A 10,729-nucleotide genomic window follows, 5' to 3' on the forward strand; every position below is an offset into this window, starting at 1 on the left:
TGATATATATATTTTTTTATCTGTGTTTCCTGGCCAGTCTTTCTTCCATTTAAAGGGGTATCAACCAGATTGAATGCGCCCGCCACGCCACAGGAGTCGCTAGAGTGTGATGGGACAAGGACAACCGGGCCGGCCAAACCCTCCCCTAACCCGGACAGCGCTGGGCCAATTGTACGCCGCCCCGTGGGTCTCCCAGTCACGGCCCGGCTGCGACAGAGCCTGGACTCGTTCCAGTGTTTCTAGTGGCACAGCTAGCACTGAGCTGCGGTCTCTTAAACTACTGCACCATTCGGAAGGCTCTTCCTCCCTGTATTAAGGTCACTACAAGCTTCATTTTGTATCTCCATGTGTGTGTGCACGTGGTGTGAGATTTTTTGTAAACATAATACGTATCCTTGCCAGTCCCACTCTCATTCACAAGGGGGCAATAGTATTTTTTCATTTTTTTATTTTGTGAAAGCAAGTAAGTCACCTTTCCTTGCTAGTAGTAGCTAGATGACAGCCTGGCTAGCTTGCTTTAGCCTGGCTAAAAACATGGCTAGCTAGCCTTTTTAGCTTCCCACATAGTCATGTGAAATAATCAGATTTATAATAAAAAAATATGCCCTGGAAAATACACTGAGTATTCAAAACATTAACAACACCTGCTCTTTCCCATGACATAGACTGACCAGGTCAATCCAGGTGAAAGCTATGATCCCTTATTGATGTCACCTGTTAAATTCCCTTCAATCAGTGTAGAATGATGAAGCGGAGGAGTCCGTTTAAAGAATGATTTTTAAGCCTTGAGACAGTTGAGATATGGATTGTGTATCTGTGCTATTCAGAGGATGAATGTAAAGTGTCTTTGAAAGGGGTATGGTAAAAGATGCCAGGCGCACCGGTTTGTTTCAAGAACTGTAATGCTGCTGGGATTTTTACGCTCAACAGTTTCCTGTGTGTATCAAGAATGGTCCATCACCCAAAGGACATCCAGCCAACTTGACACAACTGTGGGAAGCATTGGAGTCAACATGGGCCAGCATCCATTTGGAACGCTTTTGACACCTTGTAGAGTCCATGCCCCCAAAAATTGAGGGCAAAAGGGGATGCGGGGGTGGGGGGACGGGACTGGGACGGGTGCAACTCAATATTAGGAAGGTGTTCCTAATGTCTGGTATACTCAGTGTATTGTTATACTTGCCAGTGTAACCTAAAACATTATCACAGTTTGATATGCTGCTGGTGTTTTCATTCCTTTATCAGGTAAAAATGAACTTCATCATGTTTTGGTCAAGGAGCCAAAAAGCACATGGCTAGCTAGTTGTCAGGTTCTACCATTTCACAATAGCCTATAATCACAAGTTATTACTTCTAAACTAAAATACCTTTTTTGGGTGGATTCTTGTTTTTTTGGTTTACCGTTTGAATAGTCAATGAGATTATATTTGTTTATCAATGCAAAATAGGAGACTTTATGGCCTATAGATCAGATCAAGGAACCAAGCGACAACACTTCCCCAACAGCTGTCTCAATTTTCAAGTGTAAAAAAATATGTCGATTGGCAGAGCTTATTATAGGGAGCCGACCCTTCTGTGAGAAATCTATACTGCAACACTCTGAATCTTGGATCTGAGTGGAGCTTGTAGTGTAGGAAGCTTTACAGTAGCTGAACGTTCCAACACTCCATCACAACAATAGAGCTGCTCTATAACCATAGCATGCTTAGTCCCGGAGTACTCGCAAAGACACACACATACACAGTTGCCAACCAGTTCATTGACACTAGATGAGACCACACTGCTCCTCTTTCTCTGTCCTAGGGCCTCTTTACCTCACTGTGAATTACTTCCTGTTCCTGTAGCTGTCTCTGTGTGAGACTCTTCAAGTTATTCATGGTCTGAACATGGATTGTCTAGTATGTTACATTTCTCTTTGCTCTTCAGTTGCTGGATCGAATCCCCAAGGCTGACAAGGTAGGACATCTGTCGTTCTACACCCTGAACAAGGCAGATAACCCACTGTTCCCCAGTAGGCCTAGTTAAATTCTTAACTGACTTGCCTAGTTAAATAAAGGTTAAATTAGAAACTAAAATAACGTATTTTAGTTGTTCCACCTCCTCACCACTAGGCTCCGCCTCCTCTTTAGTTGAGCCTGTCGATGAAGATCCACTTTACTAATGTTTTTACTTCATCGAGCTGAGTGGTTCGGAGCTGAGCGGTGGGGAGCCGAGCGGTGGGGAGCCGGGCGGTGGGGAGCCGAGCGGTGGGGAGCCGGGCGGTGGGGAGCCGAGCGGTGGGGAGCCGGGCGGTGGGGAGCCGGGCGGTGGGGAGCCGGGCGGTGGGGAGCCGAGCGGTGGGGAGCCGGGCGGTGGGGAGCCGGGCGGTGGGGAGCCGGGCGGTGGGGAGCCGGGCGGTGGGGAGCCGAGCGGTGGGGAGCCGAGGATACATTTGATGATTTCAGTTCAGTATTTCTTTGTCGTTACTGGTCCATTGCTTTTGCTAGGATATATTCCACTACTTTTACAGGTTGGTATATGGACGTCTTGTCTTCATATTTACTCTCAACATCAGAGATTGTTGCTGCTGCCTCAGAGAGTAGTTTCTCCACAGCTTTAAAAAGTGAACCTCGCTTATGGGCCTGTCAAGAACTTGGCTAAATGGCTTTTGAGAGAGGCTACCAATTCATATTAGTTCAGATGTCCACAGTGGAGTTTGTAAAGTTTCTCAAGAGAAAAGACAAGTACACACAAACACACTACGCTTCCCTTGCAACTGCACGTCTGTTAATTGTACAAAACATTGGTAGCGTCTCTCTATGTGTAACTTCCATCATAAGGCAGCGTAGCATAGCTTTAACCTGTTTCGTCCTGTCAGATCGGTGGTCCTGAAGCAGGCCTGGAGAGGAAGCTATGTACAGTTTTTTTTTATTATTGCTAACAAGCATCGGTCAATAATGAAGCCATTTTTTTCAAAACTCTTCACTTAGTCTGCGTTACCAACATGCATCTAAGGCCAAACAGTTAATCTCACCTCCAAAATTCACTCAAACCACCAAAACACTTCATACATGTCTCAAAATAAGCTTGTTGTTCGACCAAAACACTGGCAACCATTCTCACTCAGAAAGCATAACGTTGTCACTCATAACACACTGACCTAAAAAATACTAACAAGGAGCATTACATAAATTATAAACTTTTCTCTTTGAAGTTTGAATGATTTTTTCACATAAATCAGTATTTCATTATAGAATAAGAATAACACCTTTTCACTTTATTGACTGTACTAAAGTATATGTAACAAGAAGGAATCAGAAATGCAGCAATTTGCTTCAATAGCCTTTATTTTTTCTATATATTTGCATATTGTCACATTCTGACCATAGTTCTTTTGTGTTTTCTTTGTTTTAGTGTTGGTCAGTACGTGAGCTGGGTGGGCATTCTATGTTGTGTGTCTAGTTTGTCCGTTTCTATGTATGGCCTGATATGGTTCTCAATCAGAGGCAGGTGTTAGTCATTGTCTCTGATTGGGAACCATATTTAGGTAGCTTGTTTTGTGTTGGGGTTTGTGGGTGGTTGTCTTCTGTCTTTGTGTTCTCTGCACCAGATAGGACTGTTTCGGTTTTGCCACGTTTGTTATTTTGTATTTGTGTAGTGTTCACATTATCGTTGTTTATTAAACATGTTGAACACGAACTACGCTGCGTCTTGGTCCGATCCCTGCTACACCTCCTCTTCAGACGAAGAGGAGGAAGGCTGCCGTTACACATATATTAATTTACTTGTGAAAAATAAAAAGTTGAAACAAAAAACAAATTCCTCAGATTCCAGGGGCCTGTTGCACAAAAGTAGAATTAAGACATCCGGGATAAATGACTCAGCTGAGCTCAATGAAGCCAAAACATGTGCGTCCAGGCTTAGTTGGTTGCACAAAGACCAAGCCAGGATGAGCAGACACGGATTCATTAAGCCAGGTGAAACCAATCCTGGATAGGTGCGCGCTCACGGCTCACTCAAATAGACCCCGCCACAGATCACAGATTAACTGATTTACCATGGCAACTAGAGCCGCGTACTTTTCCCCGTCGGAAGCACAAATCCTCATGGAGGCATACGAGGAGGTAAAAGATATAATTAAGAAGAAAGGCAACACCGCCACAGTGATAAAGCAAAGAGAAAAAGCGTGGCAAAGTATTGCAGACCGCCTGAATGCGTAAGTAGTGCACAATTACACACTCACCGCTCCGCTGAAACATCACAATTACAATTCAAATATTTAATTCACATCTCCAAAAATGCAGTTGTACTGTAATTATGAAACGGTTAAATTTTTAATTGAAATGCACTGCAGATATGAGTGAAATTGTGTAAAGTAACTCCATCACACTGTATAAAGCTATGATAAATTTTTTGATATTTTTACTGAAAACAAGACAAAAATACCAAGTAATTTTTTGCAGTGTGACTCCATTAAATGTGTGTGTGTGTGTGTGTGTGTGTGTGTGTGTGTGTGTAGATTAAACATGAACGGGCCAAAACGGACATGGCAGCAGGTCAAAATCAAATACAAGAACATTCTGCAGAATGGTATGGTCCCTGACTAATATTTAACAAAGCACAAGCATATATTGTACCCAGAAGGTGCCTGCTCACACATTGTCTGTACTGTTTTAGCAGTGAAAAAGAATACCCACAGACAAGGCACGGGTGGTGGGTCACCAAAGGCTGACCTTACCCCAGCAGAGGACATGGCCTTGGAGCTAAATAAAGGCAGGCCCGTCTTAGAGGGGATCCCTGGGGGGAAAGAGACGAGCATAGGTTCCTCCCAAGATGCCACCCGCTTCATTCAAGGTATGTCCTTCCATCTCTACATGGGATACAACCACATTCATATTGAATCAATTTGGACTGTCTGACTTTGGTTTACCTATTGCCTTGCAGTGTCTGGCAGCACTGTGTTCCTGTTAGAGCCACCAGCACAAGCACCAGACGATGCTGATCCAGTGAGTACTCCATCAAAGGCATACTGTAGGCCTGGCATGTCTTGTCTACTAGCTTCAATATGAATCCGATTAAATGTGATAGGGTGAAGGCCCCAGTGCAGCAGCAACAGAACATGATGGAGACGATGATGAGGAGGAGACCATCTCTCTGGATTCCAGAAGGCATGAGGTATCATGTTAAGACTGTGAAAGTACTATTTACTCTACAATGGTGAGGAGTCCTCATCAAAATCAAAAAATCTAATTTCTTTTACAGGACCCAGATGCTATACAGTGGGAAAACCAGCCTGGCAACATAGTGCGTATTAATAAAAGGACACCACATCCTGCCAAATTCCAGCTGCGCTAATTGTATTGTGTTCACAGAGCTCACAAGCTATCAGAAAGTTGTATGGCAACCACCTCCGGCGCCAAATAGAACTGGCAGACATAGACATTCAGTACAAGAAGAAAAAGATGGAAAATCTTGCACTGGAGTCCGAAATAAAAAAGAGGACAATTAGGAAACTGGACCTTGAAATAAAAAAACTTGAGAGGGAGGTGAGATATGCCTTCAATGTACACTGTATGCTAACTGTAACACAAATGTATTAATCATTATTTTTCTTTCCTCCCCCAGCTCCAAGAAGATGACACAGCTCAAAATAAAAATTAGGTATATTCTCGTAAAGTCAAGTGAGCCATGACATATGAGCTCTTATTGTGAGCACACAGGACGGTGGCATCTTTCTAAGGTTTTTTTTATTTTCCCAGCAATCAGTACAACCAAGTCATCGTTATAAGGCATCGCCCTCTTTTGCCCACCCCCCCAGCACCAGGTGTGGCCACTAGCCTATATGAAGGCCCAAAATTGTGTGTTCCTTTCTGCTCTGACAATGGCATGCCCATTCGTGCGAGATGTGGTGGATGAAGAAGCACTTGTGCTGAGGAGAGCCTTCAGGCGAGAAAGGGTCTTCAGGGACCGGTTGGACCCACTGGCCTTCCCTGATGACCATCTATATGAAAGATACAGGTTTTCTGCAGATGGCATCAGGTATCTATGCAGACTACTGGGTCCCAGGATTAAGCACCGCACTGCACGGAGCCATGCACTGAGTGTGGAGCAAATGGTTTGTGTGGCCTTGCGCTTTTTTGCTAGTGGAGCCTTCCTGTACTCAGTGGGGGATGCAGAACAGCTGAACAAGGCCACAATTTGCCGCACAATAAGGAGTGTGTGTCTGGCTATCAAAGCATTAGCAGATGTCTTCATCTCCTTCCCTGGCCACAGAAGACTCTGTGACATCAAAGAGGAGTTCTATAGGATTGCAGGTAAGAGGATCTACAAATTACAGGACAACTGTTAACACATAGTAGGATACTCATTACTTTGTGTGACAGGTTTCCCCAATGTCATTGGTGCAGTGGACTGCACACACATAAGGATAAAAGCCCCCTCAGGTGCCCATGAGGCCGATTTTGTGAATAGGAAATCCTTTCACAGCATTAATGTTCAGGTGAACATAACTTTTTGATATTGTCCATTGACGAACACTCTGCATTGCCAGTGATGTGCATTGATTGGTGGAATATTCCTCATCTTATGATTTCAGATGGTCTGCAATGCTGACTGTGTGATCAGCAATGTTGTGGCAAAATGGCCTGGCTCAGTCCATGACTCCAGAATCTTTCGGGCCTCTGAAATCTATCAGTGCCTATCACAAGGTAAGCCACACAACCCCTATTTATAACCATCATGGCTGTGTCAAGAATATCACTGTGTTTATGAGGTAGTAATGATGAGATTTTGTGTTGACAGGTGAATTCTCTGGTGTGTTGCTGGGAGACAGGGGGTATGGCTGCCAGCCTTTTCTCCTGACACCTTTCACAGACCCCCAGGAAGCACAGCAGGCCTACAACCATGCCCATGCCAGGACCAGGGCCAGAGTTGAAATGACCTTTGGCCTCCTGAAGGCACGCTTTCACTGCCTTCACAAATTAAGGGTCAGCCCTGTTAGGGCATGTGATATTACTGTGGCTTGTGCTGTCCTCCACAATGTGGCCTGCCTGAGGAAGGAGAGGGCCCCCAGAGTGCCACCAGCCATGGACTGGGACAATCCGGCAATCTTCCCTGATGACGACAGTGGTCGGCTGCTGAGGGACCAATATGTGTTGAATTATTTTAGTTAGTATGTGTGCTTTCAATTTTGGTTAAATATGTCCTGCGGTGGCAGAGGAATTTGGTTTTTTTTGGGTTCGTTTTTTGACGAATTTGGCCTCTTATGATGTTTGTGCGGTATACTGTGTGTAATACAAGGCTGCAGGGAGGCTACTGCATCCATTCATTTGTCTGTTCAGTTGATGTGTATGGATTTGTCCTGCATTTATTTTAGTGTGCAGACATGCAGGGTGTGTTATATACAGACCTTTGAATGTGTATGTATCATTTTGTATAATATGCTTGGATTCTGTGCTTTCCATCTTGTAGAGTCACTGTGACTTCAGTTTCGAAAGGAGCTGATGGTTTACCTGCTTTGTTTTGTCCTTATTCAATAAAGGAACATAATGTTACACATTGTGTTTTTATATTCATATGGAATGTGTATTTGTTTATATGACAGAGTACTAGGGCCACACTGAAGAAAAAGGATAAAGTCATAAATTTATGAGGCTGGTTCTTTCTGCAGAAAAGCTACATATTGTTTTTACAGTTTTGATACTTATGACAATGTGATACTTAATATTCTGGCACATCAGCATGTCTTTGTTTATGAAACCATACTGAAGTACAATTTCACGAAATGCCCCACATCTGTCATTTTAACAACTGTCCTCCTTTAAAACAACTGGTTACAATATTATGACTTGTGTTTTTTTCCCCTCTGTGGCCCTAATATTCTATCATTTTATATATAGCCTTATAGTCTATGGGAAACTGTAAATTATCTAATGATAGCAACATCATCTAAAAATCTTTTTTTATCCAAAATCATTGAAATTAATGATCACAAACGTTTAAATAATAACAGTGGGTCTAGTTATATGTGATAACAATGTATAGTGAGCAGTGAAATAACTATTGGTTTCCATTTGTGGTGACTGCTGACTGACATTAGGGATGAGATTAAATAGATCCTGGAATTTAGCCTGGTCTGGAGCAGGCTAGCTCCACAGAATAAATCTCCATGGTAATTTATACCATAACATATCCTCCTGCCCCCTATCCATCTTTAGTGCAACCGGATTACGGATCAATTGAGCCAGGATCACCAAGATATCCTGGCTTAATCCCTTATCCTAGTTTTGTGCAACAGGCCCCAGGGCTGCAATAATAATTACAAAAAAACAAAACATGTATAGTTTCTTCTTAATAGGGGGCGCCATTTCCACTTTGGGAAAAAATTGTGCCCAAATTAAACGGCCTCGTACTCTGTTCTAGATCATATGATACGTACAATATGCATACTATTATTAATATTGGATAGAAAACACTCTGAAGTCTCTAAAACTGTTTGAATTATATCTGTGAGTAAAACAGAACTCATTTGGCAGGCAAAGTTCCAAACAGGAAGTGAAAATTCTGAAATGGGTCTCTGTAATAGGCCCTGCCTATTCAATTGCCTTGTATTTATGGATATGTATGCACTTCATACGCCTTCCACTAGATGTCAACAGGCAGTAGAATGTTGAATGAGGTGTCTGGCCTGATGTGGGACCGAATGAGAGCTTTTGGAGTGACAGGTCAGCCATATTGGCAGTATTTTGCTGCGCACCTGGGAATATCATATCATTTTCTGCAATGCTCCGTCTGGGACGTTATTGGATACATATGAGAAAAACATCATAAAGATGGTTTTTCAACTGAGTTTGACCAGTTTATTCGACTTTTATTATGACTTTTGGAATTTTTCGTTCCATGCGCCAAACGTTCATGGACATGTGCGCTCCACTATGCTAGCCAAAGTTGCTAATTCGACAGAAGAAATGGACATTCTAAAACAAAACAACGATTTATTGTGGAACTAGAACTCCTGGCACTGCATTCTGATGAAAGTTCATTAAAGGTAAGAGAATATTTATGATGTTATTTCGTATTTTTGTTGAATATGTGGACTCCAACATGGCGGAGAATGGCTGAGCGCTGTCTCAGATTATTGTATGCTGTGCTTTTTACTAAAGTTATTTAAAAAAATCTAACACAGTGGTTGCATTAAGAACCAGTGTATCTTTAATTATTTGTCCAACATGTATTTTTCAGCAAAGTTATGATGAGTTTTTCTGTTAGATTACGTGACTCTCCACAATTTCTCCGGAAATGTTGGTGCTATTTGTGACGATGGCTGCGTTGTAAAAACCAGATTTGTAGCTATAAATATGCACATTTTCGAACAAAACATAAATGTATTGTATAACATGATGTCATAAGACTGTCATCTGATGAAGTTGTTCAAAGGTTAGTGATTAATTTTATCTCTATTTGTGGGTTTTGTGAAAGCTGTCTTTACGGTGAAAAAATGGCGTTGTGTTTTGGGCTATTGTGGTGAGCTAACATAAATATATATTGTGTTTTCGCTGTAAAACATTTTAAAAATCGGAAATGTTGGCTGGATTCACAAGATGTTTATCTTTCATTTGCTGTATTGGACTTGTGATTTCATGAAATTATATTATATGATATCCCTGTGGCGCTAGGCTAGGCTATGCTAGTCAGCTTTTCTGATGAGGATGATCCCGGATCCGGGAGGGGGGGTCCGTAGAGGATAATCACTCATACTGTACAGTACTGTGAGGATTCTAGTTCTCATCAACATGTATAATATAATCACTCATACTGTACAGTACTGTGAGGGTTCTAGTTATCATCAACATGTATAATATAATCACTCAAAGTTTATTGCATTGTTGCCAATTACCATGTTAACAATGACACTTTCATGCCCATCTGATAATATTCTGCCTCTCCCTCCTGTGGGAGGAAACCTTTGGATCCTACCGAAAAACACAAAAACAATATAATATATTTCTAAATGTCAGTACATGTAAAAATGTGAACATACTGTATTGTACTGTAATATGTAGTTCAATTATCACTGAAGGATACACATCTCACCTGTTGTTTAGCCGGAAAATTCGTACCATTGATGCAACTGTTGAACTATGCAGATTTGGTTGCACCCTTAAACAACATTTTACAACATTTTACAATGTTAATGTTTACAACATGGTCAATAGTTGTGGCCCATGACCAATGCATGTTAGCAAATTGAAAAGCACTGTAAAGACACATTCTGTGTCATGCTGCTAATGACTCATGTTAACTCATGCAATGTCCTGGAGATATACAGTACCAGTCAAAAGTTTGAACACAGCTACTCATTTCTTTATTTTTACTATTATTCTACATTGTAGAATAATAGTGATGACATTAAAACTATGAAATAAACACACATGGGATCCAAAAAAAAGTGTTAAAAATCAAAATATATTTTATATTTGAGATTCTTCAAAGTAGCCAACCTTTGCTCTGATGATAGCGTTGCAAACTCTTGGCATTCTCTCAACCAGCTTCATGAGGAAATCACCTGGAATGCATTTCAATTAACAGGTGTGCCTAGTTAAAAGATAATTTGTGAAATGTCTTTCCTTCTTAATGCGTTTGAGCCAATCAGTTGTGTTGTGACAAGGTAGGGGTGGTATACAGGAGATAGCCCTATTTGGTAAAAGACCAAGTCCATATTATGTTAAGAACAAATCAAATAAGCAAAGAG

At 41.7% G+C, this 10,729-nt stretch overlaps 1 protein-coding gene across 5 annotated transcripts; it reads left to right on the top strand.

Annotated features, from left to right (window-relative positions):
- The first annotated feature begins 3,813 nt into the window (after positions 1-3,813).
- On the top strand, positions 3,814-7,532 carry LOC139546250 (putative nuclease HARBI1). 5 transcript variants are annotated; one of them, XR_011669186.1, is made up of 9 exons: positions 3,814-4,195; positions 4,499-4,569; positions 4,657-4,833; positions 4,924-4,985; positions 5,068-5,154; positions 5,242-5,525; positions 5,605-6,293; positions 6,575-6,686; positions 6,781-7,532. XR_011669186.1 is itself a non-coding variant. In XM_071354400.1 (9 exons), exons 6-9 carry the CDS (start codon positions 5,822-5,824, stop codon positions 7,149-7,151), a joined length of 1,071 nt encoding a protein of 356 aa, XP_071210501.1. In that variant the 5' UTR covers positions 3,814-4,195; positions 4,499-4,569; positions 4,657-4,833; positions 4,924-5,154; positions 5,242-5,525; positions 5,605-5,821; the 3' UTR covers positions 7,152-7,532. The 5 variants fall into 5 exon arrangements, 4 of the variants coding, with proteins under 4 accessions (XP_071210501.1, XP_071210502.1, XP_071210498.1 ...); XM_071354400.1 differs by adding an exon at positions 6,363-6,478 and having other exon boundaries at positions 4,924-5,154; XM_071354397.1 differs by lacking the exon at positions 3,814-4,195 and adding an exon at positions 6,363-6,478 and having other exon boundaries at positions 4,202-4,569; positions 4,924-5,154; positions 5,605-5,640; positions 5,739-6,293.
- The last annotated feature ends 3,197 nt before the right edge of the window (positions 7,533-10,729 follow it).

Source organism: Salvelinus alpinus, chromosome 20, assembly GCF_045679555.1.
Source record: "Salvelinus alpinus chromosome 20, SLU_Salpinus.1, whole genome shotgun sequence".
Lineage (NCBI taxonomy): Eukaryota > Metazoa > Chordata > Actinopteri > Salmoniformes > Salmonidae > Salvelinus > Salvelinus alpinus.

Excerpts from the sequence above, each read along its gene's own strand:
- LOC139546250 (XM_071354401.1), top strand. The coding sequence starts at position 5,822 with ATGAAGGCCCAAAATTGTGTGTTCCTTTCTGCTCTGACAATGGCATGC. Across the intron at positions 6,294-6,362 it reads GGAGTTCTATAGGATTGCAG|GTTTCCCCAATGTCATTGGT; the intron begins GTAAGAGGATCT and ends TTTGTGTGACAG. Across the intron at positions 6,479-6,574 it reads TTCACAGCATTAATGTTCAG|ATGGTCTGCAATGCTGACTG; the intron begins GTGAACATAACT and ends TTATGATTTCAG.